This window comes from Amblyomma maculatum, chromosome 8, assembly GCF_055883805.1.
Source record: "Amblyomma maculatum isolate TAMU_Amacu chromosome 8, ASM5588380v1, whole genome shotgun sequence".
Taxonomy (NCBI): Eukaryota; Metazoa; Arthropoda; class Arachnida; order Ixodida; family Ixodidae; genus Amblyomma; species Amblyomma maculatum.
In genome coordinates this window covers 98,192,630-98,211,819 of record NC_139351.1, presented here as the reverse complement: position 1 = coordinate 98,211,819, position 19,190 = coordinate 98,192,630, and the positions used below count along the sequence as shown (strand labels likewise).

Below are 19,190 nucleotides of genomic sequence, written 5' to 3'. Positions count from 1 at the left end.
TCTATGACGTAGACACGTAGACACGCTTGTGTCTACGTCCTTTTTGTACGCCGAATGTTTTCACCAAGACAGATGAGATTGATAACTCATCTCAATGAGAATTTGGAGCCCATTAACGGTAATCATATGACGACATCATATTTGAAAAATAGTGATAGCGGTAGCTGGTTATGTGATATTTATGGTAGAGTTAGTTATAGCGGCAATTTGCGATATTGATAGTGATAGGCCAACGTATCCAATATGAGGCCCATTGTTTACTTAAGAAGACAGCGTAGGTGTTATGCCGTTGCGAATAGCGCATCTGCCAAGATGATGTCCCTTTCCCCTTTTTGCGTTTAGCTGCGGCGTAAGCTGAGAGCGCCGTCTACGACGCAGGAATCGCGTGACATATTGCGTGTGCCGTGCCGTGATTCGAACCTTCGGGAGTACGTGCCGCGCTCCGCGTTGTGTTTATACCAAGAGCCCGCCCTGGCGCCGACGATCATGTGAGCAGGGTGTCGAACCCGAACCGAACCAAAAACTGGAACTGAACCCTAATTTTTTTCGGAACTGGAGGCGAACCGAACCCGAATTTTTTCCGTCATCTTGGTACTGAACCAGAACCGAACCCTTTCGAATGAACCGTTCCGAATCGGTCTGGCGCCGACGATCATGTGAGCAAGGTGTCGAACCCGAACCGAACCAAAAACTGTAACCTAACCCGAATTTGTTTTCGGAACTGGAACCGAACCGAACCCGAATATTTTTTTCGGAACTGGAACCGAACTGAACCCGAATTTTTTTCCGCCATCTTGGTACTGAACCCGAACCGAACCCTATCAAATGAACCATTCCGAATCGTTTCGAGGTACGTTCCGACCCACTTTTACTGGCAACCTACCTTCATTATTTTCCTTTTATCGCTGCTTTTGAAGCACTCTTCTCGCTTATTCCCAACGCTCCACTGCACACCGCAAATATCACAACCATAGTGAAAGGTCGTCGCTCACAAAAATATGACAAGAACAAAGGATACTATATTGCCACATGCGTAGCACAAATCTCTAGTGTCGGGCTATCGTTTCATCCCGAACGCGGGTAGACGCTGCATGCCGAATGGCGCCACTCACGGAGGAAGTTGCCCCATTCGTGAACCTTCCTAGGCAATAAAATGACAACATTTATTTCGTAAATTGAGTTACATATTTTGATAAACATATAACCCTGTACAATTCAAAAACGAAATTACGAATCTTAAAAAAAAAAGCCACGCAAATCATTTTGTTTTCTATCGTTCGATGATGTCGCAATGAGTCACATGGCACGTGCATAGCAGCCCTTTGCGATGCGACGCCAGCAGATGCAATTTGGTCGACCGAGACTTCAGAATGATAAGCCGACGCCGTTGGAGGGCTTGCTACCTTGGCTAGCAATTTACCTGTCCTTTCTTGAGTTGTATCCGAACTTAGCCCAAAGCTGATTCCATAATTCGATTTCCCGTTTGTTTTCGCTTTTGTCTCTAGCGATGTCTGCTTGAGGCACATTATTGCGGTCTGTGCAAGTGTGTTATGAACTAGAGAGGACATCACGTACGTCATATATGTTAAAGTGGAAAATAAAAAGAGGATTAATTACATTAATTAAACAAGCATAAAAGGAGCTTTGATTCCTAACACTAGGGCAATGCTTATGCGGTGAAATTGAAGGAAGGTAACATAGAAAGGCAACGAAGGTTTTGAAATGCTTTAATTTGGAGTGTAGTTAGAAATATTTGAAGTCGAAATATGCATTTAAAACCTGAATACCTTCATTTCCCGCATGGTATAATAAAATTGTGCCGCATGTTTTATGCATTAAATACTGGCGCCATTAGATTATCTGATGATGTAGAATTTAATATGTGTTCGGCCGTAATACAACGCTCAGTGACGCCACCGACAAAGCAGGAAAGGCGACCCAACCATGTTGCAAACTTGTTTTTTTTTTTTTGACGTCGGATATTTCTTACCACATCGTCGATCAAGAAATTTTAGAAGCGTCTCATATATGAAGTTCACAGCCTTCTATTTGGCAGTATGGTGTTCCTTGAAATATAAAGTTGATAACTGTAGCTAACTGTATAACTACTAAGCATTAAGTAGATTACATCCGCCACGTGGTCCAATTCAACTGCACATGCTGTCTCTCTTTTAGGTTAAAACACAAAACTCTGCAATCGTTAAGAAATAAATTTTAGGTTTAGAACGTTCCAAGAATGTTAATGCGGAAGCTTAGTTGGAAGTTACCTTGAAATGCTCGCATCTTTCATTCACGTTGAAGGGCACCTAGCTCGCCTCATACACACTTCGGTCACCAGAGCACATATCTTTCATGTCGACTTTCCTATGGCAGTTACGATGAATGGCATTTTAATCGGCTCAATCACTTCCCCCGTGACGTACTTCTCGGTTTTTCTCGCCCGCGACTAAACCTTGGCGCGTCGTCACCCATAGCAGAGTGGACTGAAGCTATGACGATCTGAGCGCACTGCGGCGACGTATATAAGGTGGACGAGTGCGCTGCGAGCGTGCTGCTGCTGTTTCCAGAAACTTATATGGTCGCCGCCGTTGACATTTCTTTGCAGCCCCTGAGTGGCTCTCACACCACCACTGACGTTTCCTTCCGCCTACCCAGTGCCGCTGTTTTATCGCGAAAGCAATACTACTTTCACTTTCAAGCCTTTGCGGTGCGACGGCTGTGCCCATGAAATGACCTTTCGCATGACCTCTGTGTGACGTCACGCCTCAAAGTTGGGCGACCAACTCGCGCCGTGCGTGAGAGACGACGGTGCGCATGAACGGCGGCCTAACTCCCGCTCTCTCCGCCAGGAGCGCCACAGGTGTTATGACGTCACGCCTCAAAGCTGGGCGACCAACCACGGCCGCTCAATGGAAGCCGCCTCCATTGAGCGGCCGTGGACCAACTCGCGCCGTCCGTGAGAGACGGCGGTGCCCATGAACGGCGGCCAAATCCCGCTCTCTCCGCCAGGAGCGCCACAGGTGTTTTGACGTTATACAGCTGTATAAAGCGGCGACCGACTCGCGCCGTCCGTGAGAGACGGCGGTGCGCATGACTACGATGCCGCCTACTGCTAAGGATGCTTTCGCAACCTACTGGGCTTAACCAAGCTAAGCCTCTGCCAACTTTTTTTTTTCCCTCAACTACCTCCGGCGCCGCCACTTACATTTCCCCCAAATTTGCAACTGCACTCCGTTGCTCTTTTTGGGAAATCTCCTCCTTATTTTTCCCTTTCCCTGCACGCTAACTTTTTCTATGCCCCACAACGCGACGTTGAACACACTAACCGAAGCAGCCCACTAATGATAAACAGGGGGAAATAGGACCCGTTTTCTGGAAGTCGGGGTAGAGTCCGGAGTCTCTCTATACCGACTTCCTGAGAACGAGGACTGGGTACTCGAAGATGAACTGGCGCGCGTCAGAAAGGCAACAAATGAAATCAAGACGCGCTAAACCTTTCGTTTCAAGAGCAACTGACAAAAGAGCCGGCCCTTATCGCGCGACAGTCAACTGAAAATATTGGGTATTGTTTTGATGAACAATTATCCTTCATCCGTCACTTGAAATATATTCAGGAAAAAATTGCAAATATCTCTTTAATGTTGCCAAAGTTGACCTGTACCATTTGGCTCATGACACCAGAACATTTAAGACAACTATATTTTAAAGGCTTAGGAAAATTCGTTACATGGTATCCCCATATGGTACTCATCGTATTCTCAAATACTAAGGAAATTTACAACTATTTAAAGCATTCTCCTTTTGAATATGTGTAAAGCATAAAGAACAATCTTTAGGTTGACTCTCTGTGTCTTGTGCAATATTCCTCCTCAATACCTAAGCACTGAAAAAAAAGAAAGCAGTACTCGATATTTTACATAACAAAACATATTTTACATAACATCTTCAAATGGGAAGGAAGAGATATTACAGTAAACCAAATTGTTAGTGAGGTGGACAGATGGACTGTGCATCTGTCTGAACAAACTAGTATCTCGTTCGAGAAGGTTGTTCACTCTGACTTTCAAATATATGCAGACAGATCAAAATCTGGAAACACAGTTGGAGCAGCATTTGTAGTCTTCGACAAACGTGGGGATGTTATCCACTCAGCAAAATTTACACTTCCCTCATATAGGAAGCAATAAATTATATTAAAGCTCGCAATCAGACAAAAAAAACTATTAGATTTTAACGGACAGTTTATCATAGTTAGAGGGATTACGGAATCCCCATAACAGTAATTGTTTTATTCACAATATTACAGACGAACTGTTAACTGAAGCACTGCTTACAAAATCTCTTACATTGGTCAAAGCTTCTCGTGGAATAATAGGAAACGAAATAAAGCAAGATTACAAGGCCTATTTATTCAACATCCAATAACGAAACAGTTTATTAAGAGAGGATTGTATAAAGAATAAAATAAGAAGTGGAGTTTAATACGGCAATAACAGGGCCCATAATGTAGTGATTAAAGGAAGGAAGGAAGGAAGGAAGGAAGAAAGGAAGGAAGGAAGGAAGGAAGGAAGGAAGGAAGGAAGGAAGGAAGGAAGGAAGGAAGGAAGGAAGGAAGGAAGGAAGGAAGGAAGGAAGGAAGGAAGGAAGGAAGGAAGGAAGGAAGGAAGGAAGGAAGGAAGGAAGGAAGGAAGGAAGGAAGGAAGGAAGGAAGGAAGGAAGGAAGGAAGGAAGGAAGGAAGGAAGGAAGGAAGGAAGGAAGGAAGGAAGGAAGGAAGGAAGGAAGGAAGGAAGGAAGGAAGGAAGGAAGGAAGGAAGGAAGGAAGGAAGGAAGGAAGGAAGGAAGGAAGGAAGGAAGGAAGGAAGGAAGGAAGGAAGGAAGGAAGGAAGGAAGGAAGGAAGGAAGGAAGGAAGGAAGGAAGGAAGGAAGGAAGGAAGGAAGGAAGGAAGGAAGGAAGGAAGGAAGGAAGGAAGGAAGGAAGGAAGGAAGGAAGGAAGGAAGGAAGGAAGGAAGGAAGGAAGGAAGGAAGGAAGGAAGGAAGGAAGGAAGGAAGGAGCAGATGCAGGTGCACGGGTGGCAAACATCCCTAGATTCGCAGCCTTAATTTCTTAGTCTTTTAGTTCCCAAAACCTATCTTCTCATTCATTGTGAGCGGTAAAGTTCATTTTTTCTGATGGAGGAGGGGAAGAGGGTAGAATGGTTCGAAACGCCTTTTATGTTTTGATACCAACGCATTTATTACGTCATTCTTGATGTAAGTGTTCAAAAACGCACCTCTTCTCAGAACTCCAACTTTATTGGCTTGAGTTCCTTGGCGCATTCACTGCTTATTCGTGTATTGTAGTAAGGCATGAGCTGGTGACCATACGCAAGCAAGTGGCAGTCGAGGTTGTCCTGCAGGCCTTTGTACGCACACACAATCTCTGGTGCCACAGGGATGCCCTGTCTGCATTTTCACACCGCACTGCACGAAATAGCAAAAGTAAGAATCGTAAAGAAATAAACCGTTAACATTTTTTGCTTCAAGCCCTTTTTTTTAGACAAAGGCTGCAAACAGAGTATGCCTAAAACGTCTATAACGATTGGTCAAAATTACCTCGTGTAAACTATTTCTAGGCAATCGGTGATTTTATGTCAATTTTGGGTAACATGTACTATGCACTCCTGCCATTCAAGCCGAGTACGCTGTCCTTTTTCGGCACCATCATATGACTCCGGGAGGTCAGCAGAAATATCTTAATCATAATACGCTTCTCATTGTTACCACAAAAAAAAGGATTTACGTAAATAACTGCTTGATTTAGTTTTTGGTTTGTGTGGTTTAACGTCCCAAAGCTACTCAGGCTATGAGAGACGCCGTAGTGAAGGGCTCCGAAATGTTTGACCACGTGGGCTCCTTTAACGTGCACTGACATTGTACAGCACATGGGCGCATTTCTTTTCGCCTCCATCGCAAAGCCCAGCTATATGAACGTGCTTCCATGGAATAAGGGTGCCGTTTCTAAAACGGCTCTCAGGGTCTCGGGTTTGACTCCCATCTCTCACGAACTACGCAAGTCGGCACCTACTTCCGTCTCAGCCATGTCATATGCTATTGTCACGTTAAACATTATCATCGGCAGCAGGCAACGGACTACATCTTTCAGAGAAAAGGCATCTCTCATATCACTCCAATATATCCGGTTCTGTACCAGCTCCAGCTACCTTATCTCCGAAAACTCCGTTATCTCATACGCTTGTCTCCGTTATCTGGTGCGCTTGTCTCGTCTGCGAATGCATCCAGTTACCATTACAAACCATCTCTTACTTTTTTCTTACAACCTCTTTTCCCTTGATTCAGACTGTAATGTCTGTAAATCCCATTTGTTACTTGAAATGATCTACACGCAACCTGCCTCTCAGCACTGCCCTATCATTTTCCATTCCTTACCTTGTCCTCAATTTATTCAGATCCCGTTTCGTTAGCCGCCGCCATATGCCCCATTTCTTTCCCACGGGGAGTATTGGAAAGTTAGCGCTGTTGCGCTCTTCAGTGTAGAGGGATACTGGTAAACGTTCAGTCATTGTGTGAGAGTTTATAACATGAGCTCCAACGCCATTTTATACTTCTAGCTCTTTAACTCGAGTGGTCCGCGTATGCGGTTAGTACATGCAAGCGGACGTACTCTCTTAATCACTTCAAGCGCCTCACACAAACCACGGGCCAATCCCTGTCGTGTCATCTACCAATAACCACCTTAACATGCGTGCACGTGATATTTCCCCCATTTCAACTACAAAACGCCGACCCGGTTTTTGTAGAAAGGGCTAATATCATTTTGTTCTGATTACGGTTTTTCTTCTGTAATAAATACGTGGGAATATTCCGTCAAGTATAGTTTGTTAGTTTAGTTTATGGGGGCCTAATGTCCCAAAGCGACTCGGGCTGTGAGATACGCTGTCGTGGAGGCATCTAAAAATTTCAATCGCAGTACTTTTTTTAACGTGCACCGATATTGCCAAACAAACGGGCGCCTTGATTTTTCGCCTTTATCAAAAAGCGACCGCCGTGGTTGGGATTCGATCCCGCATCCTTCGGCACAGCTGTCGTACACCGCAACCACTGCCCCACTACGACTGGGCAATCCTTAAAGTGTATAAACGTGTTCATTTCCGTTCCTTACTTGCAAGGTAAGGATACACCTCAAATACTTGATGTGTCTTCTATTTTAGCTTATGCATATTAACCTCTCACTTCCTAATATTTAGTCATATCATCCTTTTTATATTATATATAAGCAGAGAGATGGGTTTCAATGCTCACGGGTTTGCCAGAGGACCGATGTCCTTTCCAACTTGGTGGGGGTAACGCAAGTAAATGAAAACCACAATATTGACTTTTGCGATGTTAGCTGACAGCGCACCGTATAAATCTCGTCCTGATTGCACCACTAGTTTTATTTTCCGAACACTGGCGTAGAAATGAAACACTAGAGTCTCTTTCAAATTCCGTGCTTTCATGATGAAATTGCCTGATTAAATCGAAAATATTTATATTTAAGTATCGTCTACAGAATCATGGCCCCCAAAAAAAGAATTTTGACAGCTTTTCCCGGTACCTCTGTCTCGTGTCCCGTGAACTACAAAGAAATTTCTTAAAACGATATTTTTAAGCAGTTTAACATGCATTTTTAAATAACCCGCTCATTTCTCCCAATTAACCACTCCCCACTCATCGCAGGCACCGACACAGTCGAAACGAAATGTGCGTTCTTCGTCGCCAATGCTTCTGACGAAGCCGATTTTCAGCTGCATCTATATTATTGAGACAAGTTAATAATCAGAAGAGGAAATACAAACGTTAGACTACGTATGTCATCTCTGCGTTGAAGTTTATTGTGAATAAGAGAGTGGTTTACCGTGTGGAAGCATTTTACTGTACTCTTTTAACGCTCCAACAGGCGACGTAACTTTTCACACAAAGTTCTTAATGCGTAAAAGACTGCAAAAACATAACCACTTGACTCTTTAAATAAATTTCCTTTTCCTGATATCCGCCATTAATTCCTACTTCCGGATACTTTTGCAAATAATCTGTTTTCTCCCCACTACTCTTTCTCTTGGCGTGTTACAGTTTGTCTAAACTCTAGATACACTTCCCAGGCGCTGTTGTATGCTGATGAAGCGCGTGTTCAGCTCATATGCTATAGAAATGTAAGGCCAGAGCCATCCGGGAAACTTCAACCTGATAGCATTCTGCTCTATTCTGCTTAAAATGAAGCGTCGACTTTGTCGCCGTTAGTAACGTATGCGATCTCATTGTGAGCGTTAAATCTCTAGCAGAATTTAGGCCGGCAGTAATTGGCCAGTGATATGGTCGGCAGGTTGTGCGACGTCCTGAGACCAGATGACATGGCCGCACTGAAGGGCCTTTGAACTCAGACTTGTACTTTGAGATGGCAATCCAGCCTCTGAGAACATTTGATCCCGAGTCAGGCACATCCCTCCTATGTCATTCACGCATGTTCGTACCAGGGTTCTTTAATATTTCCAGTTGCGAAACTTCCCATGGGCCCCATGTATCAAAAAACGGCGGTTTTTATTGGTCAAAATTCGGATGTTTACGAATAGTGGCGGCGCCCGCGGCCATTAAAGGAAACTTTCTAAGCAGCAAACTTTCAGATTGTTGATAAATGCACTACTTGAAAAAAAAAAAATTAAGTTGAAGACTTTTATTAGCAGAAGTCCTTAGACGTAACAGCGGTAACGGCGGTCCAAAACTTTTCTAAAGGCTCTGTCTCCGAACGCATGTTCCGGGTTCTAAGCCGGTCACCCATCCCTATCCGACCTATTCAGCTTCTCTGGGTCCCGGCCCACGCCGTCCACCCAGGTAACGAGGCGGCTCATTAGCTCTAGATTTCGTCAGCCGATCAGGAGACACCAACGCCTGGGGAGACGCCCGAGATCGTATGGTCGCTTATCACGAGATCACTATACACTACAGTGAACAACGTCTTGCCTATCCCCCTCCAAACAAGTATCTCACTAAACTGCAGCAGGTGACGTGGTGCCACCTACAATACTGCACCTTCCTCTCCCCTGCCTACTTAGCCCTTGTTCACCCGGGTCTGTTCACGCCAGAATGCACACTATGTAGCGCTCCCAAAGCGGATTCTGCGCACATTATTTATACTTGTTCTGAGCATCTTCCACCAGCCGTATGGCAATTCACAGACCTCGAGCGATGGGAGGCTGCGGTGTCCAATTCTGACCCGACTCCTCAACAGCAGATGGTGGACTGGGTTTTTTGGAAGCATCACTTTCCGGCCATGACACGCATCCGAGAACAATCCCATCAGTAGGACGTCACAGCTAAGGCTCACGTTAAGACAGTTTGTCACCACCACCCCCAACTGGTATGATCCAAAAGCTGTGGTTCGTATAGAATGGTTAAGAGGGGCTTTATTTCTATGTCCAGCGGCTTTTCGCATAAGGTGGCAACTTTTGGTCTCATGCTAATCAGTACGTGTGGGATAGAGCCACAAATTAAGGGGTTCGGGATTAAGCAAGTAGCAGAGCGCATGTCCATGACCTAGGATCAGCGAGAGAAGCCGGCTGACGGAAAAAATTAATGATGCCGCGTCATAACTATCGCAGGCGGAGCTTAGGTGTCCCCATCGTTTGTTTTCGGTGGACGACTACCAATAGCTGTGGAAGGGATTGCCGTTCTTCAGATTTTCAAGATGTTTGGGATGGAGAACAAAACTTTCTAAGGATGAGGACTAGCGCTATTTGGAACTTGGGAAAGCGTTTGTAAAGCTTAGGTCTTAAGCAAAACAGTACCTGCAAGAATTTCGCACTTGCGAATCAAGAACAGAAAAAACAAAAGGGGGGACGTTTGGCAACGCCTTCAAGGGTATGATAGGATGGCGTCAATGGCTCCCTTTGGCGGTTACTGCTGAGGATCCTCGTCTACTACATGCGCATTTCTACTTGTATACTCTTACAATCCATATGCCTCTATTTACCGCATACTCCTTGGCACATAGTCGCAAGCTTCTTCGTTATATGAAAGACTATACGACGTACACATATAAGGCAACACTTTCACAAGACCGTACAAGCATGCCGGGGTGCCGCACTGGTTACGACGCTCGACTACTGTGCCCAAGGACGCGGGATCAAATCCCGGCCTCGGCGGCCGCTTTTCGGTGGAGGCGAAAAGCAAGGTGCCCGTGTGCTGTGCGATGTCAGTGCACGTTAAAGCACCCCAGGTAGTCGAAATTTCCGGAGTCCTCCACTACGGCGTCTCTCATAGCCTGAGTCGCTTTGGGTCGTTAAACCCCACAATCCAGCCAAACATGCCTGAGTCCATCGCCTCAGAGACTCTTGTCGTACTGTAGATCCAGAGGACCTGAAACGTGGCATTCCGATGTCACTCTTCCGTCTCAAAGGCAAGGCCCGAGTCGGCAGCGCCTGGCAAATGGGTTTTGTCACATGATCTAGGGACACTGTACAACCGGACAGCCAAACAGCTCACGGCTTTGTCAGCGGCCAGCTACCACCTGCCGGAGGCCTGCCCATGATTTCTCACTTACAGCGCTAATGTCGACAACACCCACGCGGGATTTTCCGGACAGAGGGTCTTCTCACGCTATCGCGTTCAACTCCTAAAGATATTGAAGCCTTTCTGATGCAATAATATCGCCTCGTGTCAGAGCAGGAAGTTGTGGTTAAAGTAGAAGACAATTAATAGTAGGTTGGCGCCTTAAGCAAAGAATTAAATTATAAGTTAACAGCGCTAGCAACCTAACATGAGCACGAGACAAGAGGACGACACAACGTCGTCCTCTTGTCTCGTGCTCATGTTAGGTTGCTAGCGCTTTAACTAATAATGAATCACCAATAAGTCCAATCTACTGTTCTGGCTAAAGCATTAAAATTGTAGCTGACCGCTATACACTCGACGATTGCGACAACAGAAAATGTACCACTCGGTCGTTAGAATCCGCTTTGTGTATCCCTTGCGACCTGACTCGATATGGAGTACACAAATGACTTTCAAGATGTGATGCCTCAGACAGCGGTAACAATGGCAACTGCAGGAGTACCCTCTAGCTCCTGATGGTTTTCTCGGAAGACTTCGATCGCGCCTCTCACCCGTTTCAGACGTTCCTACACATCGCAATATGGAGACGCTTCGTTATACATGGATACCTTTTCGAGACAGTGGTCGAGAGGTGGCTACCTCTTTAGGAACCATCTAGTTGTTCGACAGTGTACAAAATATTTCCATACACAGATCCAATATATATTCACCTGAAGAATGGCGAAATATTAATTTGCAGTGCCGACAGGCTGTAATGCAAAACAATTTTGCAATATTGCCGCAAGCACTGAAGAAGAGAAAAAAAGCTGAAAAGAAATGCAAGAGTTCGAAATTTTTCGGACGCTCTTGCTTGGCTCTGCAGTTCGCGACTCGGTGGGCTCCGCCTATAAATTATTTGCGAGGGTCTTGTTTACGCAATATACGTATGCAAAACTAAGGATTATCCTACCTTTGGGTTAATTACCTGTGTGTGCAATAATTTGCGCTAGAAGGATATACGTTTTGCCACACCACTATTACTTCACAAACTAACACCTTTCTTAGAGGCGCGGTCAATTTGCAGTTTCTCCGCTCTATTTATAAACATGACGACTTTGAATGCTGGTAAACAGACTTACCCAAAGAGGACAATAACGGTGACGATTTCTGTTGTTTTCTCTCCAGATCCTGGACAGGAAAATGGACGCGACAAGTAAATTTCGCAGCACTCCCAACTCTCAAATACCGATACGGGGTATTGAAAACTTCAATCAAATGTGGCTCTTCACGATGCTTCCGTCATAAAACGAAACCATGCCGACGCTCTTCACTATGCGCCAACCTGTCGGACTCCTCGCCGACTGACGCCTCGGTACATAAGACTGTGCGCACTTTGCGCTCTCGAGCACCGCTTGCTTTTCTTTTAGTGCGAGTGCACCGAGATGCATCACGATTGCGCATGCGCAGCCGATGCCTCAGCATGGCGCAGCTTGATATAAGCGCGGAGCAAGGAACTAACGGGAGGGTTTATCCTAGAGCACTGCTGAGATTCAGACACGACACGCTGCCGGCAGGTACCGTTGTTGCGACAGCCCGTCATGGCGCGTCGCGGCCAATCGCGACCCTCCCATATCGTGTCTGAGGGCGTGCCTCCCATCCTGGCCCTGCAGTGAAGGTGTACCGGCAGCCAGCCACAAGACGCAACTTGTCGCGGTATCCGGCGTGAGTGGAGACCACAACCCCTCTTTTGTTGCGAAAGCAACACTACGTCAGCCAAAGCGAGACCTCGGGCGGCCGCAGCTATGTCGTGAAGAGGCGTAGTTACGAGAAGAAGAAAAAGAAGAAAAACAGAAGAAGAAGGAGGAGGAGGCGAAGATGAAGGCGAAGAAGACGAAAAAAGAAGACCGATAGGAAGAAGAAGAAGGCAAAGAGGAAGAAGAACGATCGATCACCCGCAGCTAAAACTTTCGCTCCACATACGATCCAGCAGCGTTGAACCCTTCTCGTTATCACGGCCTGAGCCAAGGAAGTCGTCGAGTGCTATCGAGCGGCGACCACCCCTGGGGCGGCTTGAGGAGAAGCGTCCTTCCATGAACAAAGAACACATCAATTTCTCCTCATTAAAGTTTCCTCCTCATCCTCGTTTTCGTCGCACTGTTTTTTCTTTAGCATTAGCCCTCTTTTTCCCGCACTCTTGGCCGCCTCGTATTGGTAGTGGCGCGCAAACTGCTTTCTAGGCTTTTTCGCTACAATAGCTGTCTAGCCTCTTCGACTTCTTTTTGCTATCCCGGCATAACCTGATATTTCCCTTATTCTCATAATGCTTCACTCCTCAAGTGATACCATGACTCACGAACCGAACTAGACAAGACGAGGCCTTGAAATCCTATCCAAGTTATTACATATAGATGTTTCTGAGTTACGGAAAAAGTTTCCGTCTCCGTACGTACGACGACTTCGTGCGTTTAATTTCTAAAACAGTTTCAGGATCGGAGACTGCTTAATTATTGATCTCTCAGAAAGAGCACACCACTATGGCAACGACGGGAAATCCTATGGTACACCCATGCTCCTAATAGTTCCTTGCCGGAATTGATAAAATTCATGATTACACATTCACAGCCCAGTTTGTTACCAGAAAACTGAAAACGATAAAGGATAAAAATGGCTTTTACTTGTTTGTACTTTTCCCATACATGCACAATGTGTCTCGTCATGCGGAGGAAACGATTCATAAATAGTGCTTACCATTTTGATAACTTCATTGGATCGTTAGTTGGTGGGTCGACTCTACAAATAAAAACGAGCATGATAGATTCGGAAAAAAACGGCGCCTGTATTGTCAGTCATGTAAAACTGGTAAAAAATAATTAGGCTCACGCGACAGCTGCCAAATTTTATAAAACTTTAAATGCCGTGGTATCCGAGGTTGCACTTCGAATGTCCGGACAACTTGGTGTGTACTCGCGTCCATTCCTGCTCACAGTCGTGTCTTTTGTCTCGATTGCAGGAGACCAGGTGTTCACAGCGATTGGCTTTAGGTGAAGCTTTCTTTATACACACAACTCGCCCGATTTCGCTCATTCTAGCGGAATGCAGTGCTCACCGGAGAAATCACAATACATAAGAGTACACTCTAGCAGGTACAAACCACTGGACATTGACATAATCATGAACGGAGACCCGATTCATCAGACGGACAAAATGAGAGTACTAGGGCTGTGGTTACAAGAAGGAGGCAAGCGTGATCATACGATCAAATCTCTACCACTCTGACCAGCCAGATCTCTAGAATGATAAGCAGAATAGAAACAAAAGGGGGATCAAGGAACAAGACGCAATACGGATAGTGACAGCCCTCGTCATCCCACGCCTCACCTAGTCTCCCATATCTTAAAACAACCAAGACGGAAAGGAACAAGAGAAACGTGCTAATCAGGAAGGCATACAAACTGGCTCTGGGATTGCCACCATACGCCTCTAACAGCAAGTTTGACGATCTGGGCATGCACTGTACCTTCGAAGAATATAGCAAAACTATGCTCGACTCCCAGATCATTAACATCATCAGCCTGACTATATCCACTGCAGGGCGAAGGCATCTCCCATATTTCTCCAATTAACCCGGTTCTGTGCTAGCTGCATCCACTTGACCCCTGCGAACTTCTTAACCTCATCCACCCACCTAATTTTCTGCTGCTCCCTGCTACTCTTTCCTTTCCTTGTAATCCAGATTGTTACCCTAAGCGTTACCATCCAACGAATCCAGTTTGGCTGCCAGATAAGAAAACTTAAACAGACCAAGACGGGCCAGGCTCTCCTTAAGAAACTCGGATATACCCTTGAATACAATGGCGCAGAAACCACAAATATCACCCCAGACATCAGGGACACTTTCACGGTCCGACCACTGCCCAGAAATATAGACCTTGTCAATCACAACGGCAGAAGGAATACCAGATCCAAAACCCTTGACAATCACCTGAACACAAAACATTTTGTGATCTACGTCGACGCAGCGAGGTACAAAGGCAGAAAGGCAACCGCAGCCGCGGTCACTGACTCTCGAGGCAAGCTCATATACGGAACAAGTATACGAACCAAATGCATCCACACAGCGGAAGAGGTGGCAATAGCCCTAGCAATCTCGGAAGCCGAAGACAACAAATTTACTGGATAGTCCCGGACTCACAAGCTGCCTGTCAAGCCTTCCAAAACAACAGGATTCAATCGCATAGCAAACAAGTTCCTAGCCGGCCGGCCAGATGGAACAGACCCAAGTAGGCAACACACGATTGTTTGGGTTCCCGATGCTGGGGTGGAGGGTAACATTAGAGTAGATGCCGTCGTCCGCAGTTTCACTAGCCAGGCGGCGGAGCCGTCGGTAGAGCCTTTCATAACACCAGAAACATACGGGGAAACAATACGAGCGTGTAGGGAGAGGCGTATAAAGTACGCACTTCCAATGGGCACACTATGCCGAGAACAAGCCACTACACTTAGGCGCCTACAAACACATATCCAAACAGAGCCCTGTACCACAAGATATGGCCAACACAATACAAAAGCAAATGTGTCTGGTGCGGAGACACTACTACACTATACCACACAACATGGGGATGTAGGGCGAGCCCCATAATGCCCTAGTCCTGTGCAGTGGGAGGACCTCCTAGCCAACTCGGGCGCACAGCATCACCTTATGCTGGTGCAGCGGGCCAAAGCCGCTGCCGAGGTCAAGGGACTCCTGAAGAGAGGACTGCCGACTACTGCTCTTTCCTAAACCACTACTCCTAACCCCCAATTTTCTCCAATAAAGTTTATTAGTCAAACTCTGTAGGGGCCACAGTGAGGGTGAAGTGTGCGCTGCTATCTTAGCTCTTATTAGGTAGTAAGGCTGAAGGTGTGCTGGGTTGATATGGCATGTTGAAGGATATTTTCAGCGAAATCTACACTACTGTAGGTTTTCAAGCCATTGGCGTGGCACCATGGCACCGTGTTACCGTGGCACTGTGGCACCGTGGAAGACGAAGAAGAAGTCGTGGGAGGCGGTAGCTGGCAGCTGACATGGCCGAGCATTAACTGGACGTAGGTCTTCCTGATATTACGTTTGGCAGGAGCTGTCAACTCGGGCCGCCCCTTTCGTATGGGAAGGTGATATCACAATCAGCCTGCCAAAATCCTTGCATTCACGTTATGCCTAGGCCACGCAGGCACGTTCATACGGCTCGGTTAATGCGGAACTTTATACGTTGGCCGGTAGCTTATGCTATCGCGTCATCGCGAAGGTGGGAGTGAAAACAGAGAGTTATATGTGCCGTGGTGGAGGGCTTCACCGCCGCGCGATAGAGGCTTTCGCCTCATCGCATTTAGTGGTCAAAAGTGCCCCCTATGGCATAAATAAAGCTGAAGCCGTGCAAACGCCATGTCTCTACATTCAAGCCGAACCTGAGCGTAGTCATGCAGATTGCTTTCGTGGAACTCCAGGTTTAAGTACAAGCTAAACCGGAGCTAATTTTTTCAGCTAAAAAACACGCACGCACAAGAGAGAAGCGCGCAGGAAAAGGGTATCGACTAACAACTAACTTTTTTTTTTTTCATCGAAAAGAGAGCACTCATTAAAACAACGCCTGCGCTAAACCCGGACAGGTAACAATACTACGTCATTCAAAAAAATCTGATTCTGTAGATGTGATCGCTGGAGATGGGAAACTGATACATGCATCATTGTGTTTCGCTTTCTCGAAGGCCTGAGATATTGCATATGTCTTTCGTGTTCTTCCAAGTCCGACAGTAGACACTTCGACTGAGTGGCTAAGTGAGTAGCATATAAAGTAACCAAGTGGATGCACGCAAGCCATTATCCGCAAAGAGAGGCACAGAAGACAGCGATTAACTCTACTGCGTCACAAAACTAGGACGGGGCTTACGTGTGCCCAAATTTTCGTTCCTTCACTTTCTTCTCAAGATAGCAAAATCCTAGTAGTCTGCATTCAAGATAATATTACGACTTCCTACTACAGTTCTCTCCTACAAAACACCATACTTCCTTATGTGATGTATGGGCACTTGGCCTACATCTGCTTGCTGTTGTAGCATGAGAAAAGTCCCGTGCACATGGCAGCCAAGTCATCGCACTGCTTGAAGTTCTTGGCGTGAACACGGTGCTGTAGTGTACGGATGGGATGGGCTCAAACCCTATTGTAAACGTGCGTGACTGCATGACGTCATGGCCGTCGAGACGAACTTTCCTATAGCAACAGCGGACGCGCTGTAGAACGCCACTCCTGGAGTGTGACGAGTCATTCGAGCCAGCCACAAATTTGCATTGTCCCTTTACGATTGTAACACATCAAGAATGGCAGATTACCTATGCGGGCGCTCTCTTCTCCGGCTATTAAATCTGCATAATCTAACCGACGACGCAAAGGACGCATTTCACCGATGCTTTTTTTTTTCTTTCTCTCCTTGCTTACATTATTCTTACATATTCACCCTGTGATCCCGTTAATACCTGATGCCATTTTATTTTCCGGCTCTCTTTGCTTAATTTATTGGACGTAATTTTCATGGTGACTTGCATATCTTCTATTTGATAGCAATATATTCATGCATTTTTCATCCCATGTCATTAAGTTCTCGATATGTTCGACAGTATTTCACAATCATTTGGTATGTTCAAACGAAAACGAATATGCAAAGAAGGAAACAATTTTTGTATCCTGCGCCGTTCGTCAACGAGGCAGTTGAGGTACATTATCTTTTGCTCTATGGCAAAGCTAGCAGCACACCAGTCACAATTACCGTGCTCAAGCCAAACTTTGCATACTGGCGTCTGCTCGCAGACTATTTGGGCAACACATCACCGCGCGCAAACCTCCCCACTGATGTCAGTGGTGCTGGTAGACGCGCCCGCTCATTCGACTATCAGGGGCAATGTCATTTTCTTTTTTCTTGAACACCTGTGTGGGGTTAGATGAGGGGGGCGAGCAGGATCACAATTTTTGATCACCTATACGAAGCGAACTTAAGATTTTTTGGGCTGTTCAGAAGATTAACGGGATACCTACCGGTAACGTACGTTTTATGATTCAGTAAATAAATAATTTTTCATTGGCCTTTTCAGCGCCTCGGGATAAAGGTGAGCGCACAACCTGTCGTCCGCCTTACAGATAGAAGCCTAGGAAGAGAGCTGTTTAAAACGCATAATAGATCATCTATTTCCGCGACGTTATCCCTATGGAAAATAATTCATTATCACCAACAAAGTGCCTTCGTCTAGTGCGGGACAAATGCATCTACCATAGCCACTTGATGCAACATCTTCTGTGCTACTCTTGTGCACACCGTGCCCCGGTAAACTCTTAAATCGCATCACTTACTTCTGTCTGACGCCGGCTGCTGGTGAAAACCTGTATATAATGAGAACCGGAAGGAAACCAGGGCACAAATAAATAAACTCAAAACAACACACCCAAACATCTAATACTCTCTCTTTAACGCAATGGACCCAAGCGCTTCAGCCCTCTATGACGAAATACTAGAAGGTTACCTTGAAAATCAGCTTTTTAATTACCTACCACTAAGGTCCATAGGGTCACGAAGAGTCGGACACGACTGACCTGAACTGAAGGTCACAACACTGTCCGAGTTATGCGGCGGCCGCCCATCGAGGGCCATGCTACAATAGTGATTTCCTAATGTTATTACACGTATTTCCTGGGCTATACATGTTTGTAAGGATTCAACATAAAAGCGTAAAACGAGGATTACACGTTTAATTGTGATAACATATTCAACATTAACACCTGTTCGAGAGCTCCTTGATACAACGGTACCTGTTTGATTCAATTTATTTGGAAAATTAAGTGCATCATAGAAAATAAATTGACTCACAGTTCCTACATTCCCTTTGATGAAGTTAATAAAAGTGATCTCATGTAGTGTGCGCCCTCCTGAAAGCGACTTCCATGCAAAAATGCTAGGAATCCTGGCACAGCGCTATTTAAGTTTAAAAAGTTCGTTTCTTCCTGTTTTACCCTGAGCTTTCATCGAATTTTATTCGCTAAACTTCAAGCGCACATTATATATATAATGAACAACAGGATGCTTACTCATAGAATAAAACCAGTGCTGAAAGAAAATAGAGGGATGGAACTGCCAGCTTCATATCAAGAACTCGACTTGACGATACGGATGCAAACTGTTTCTAGGAGTGGATAGGACCTGAGAATATATATTCAAGAAGACGAAACTTAATGTAGTTCTGTCACATATTAAGTTTCTTCTTTCAGGCTGAATTAAGTCAAGGCGGCGCAAATATCATAGGCAGGAACCTCGTGGAGTATGCGAGAGAAACAGATCATCTTGAATGGCTGTCATTAAATATTTACGCATTCACACACATACATTTCTATGAAAGGTCAGGTTTCTATGCTAATGCGGTTTCACTTGCTCTGTACAATAGATTCGCTCTCGATTTTACATGCTTGAATAACGAGCTCGTCTTTCGAAAATGTTGAAATACCCAACTGTGTAGAGCCCTCAATGCGCATTTTTATGTGCAAAATTCTAGTGAACAGAACATCTCAAAGGAAATTTATAATTTGCGAATGAAAATAAAACACA

At 45.5% G+C, this 19,190-nt stretch overlaps 1 protein-coding gene across 3 annotated transcripts; it reads right to left on the bottom strand.

Moving 5' to 3' along the window:
• Nucleotides 1-5,275: 5,275 nt before the first annotated feature.
• Nucleotides 5,276-18,862, bottom strand: LOC146181922 (uncharacterized). Of its 3 annotated transcripts, XM_084576912.1 has the most exons (5): nucleotides 18,677-18,862; nucleotides 17,945-17,974; nucleotides 13,314-13,355; nucleotides 11,705-11,753; nucleotides 5,276-5,462 (listed from the first exon to the last, which is right to left on the bottom strand). In XM_084576912.1, the coding sequence occupies exons 1-5, from the start codon at nucleotides 18,730-18,732 to the stop codon at nucleotides 5,319-5,321; spliced, it is 321 nt and encodes a 106-aa protein (XP_084433038.1). In that variant the 5' UTR covers nucleotides 18,733-18,862; the 3' UTR covers nucleotides 5,276-5,318. The 3 variants fall into 3 exon arrangements, with proteins under 3 accessions (XP_084433038.1, XP_084433039.1, XP_084433040.1); XM_084576913.1 differs by lacking the exons at nucleotides 17,945-17,974; nucleotides 18,677-18,862 and adding an exon at nucleotides 16,609-16,816; XM_084576914.1 differs by lacking the exons at nucleotides 17,945-17,974; nucleotides 18,677-18,862 and adding an exon at nucleotides 16,641-16,811.
• Nucleotides 18,863-19,190: the final 328 nt, after the last annotated feature.

Excerpts from the sequence above, each read along its gene's own strand:
- LOC146181922 (XM_084576912.1), bottom strand. The coding sequence starts at position 18,732 with ATGAAGCTGGCAGTTCCATCCCTCTATTTTCTTTCAGCACTGGTTTTA. Across the intron at positions 17,975-18,676 it reads GCACTGGTTTTATTCTATGA|GTTTTCACCAGCAGCCGGCG; the intron begins GTAAGCATCCTG and ends CATTATATACAG. Across the intron at positions 13,356-17,944 it reads GCAGCCGGCGTCAGACAGAA|AGTCGACCCACCAACTAACG; the intron begins GTAAGTGATGCG and ends TTTTATTTGTAG.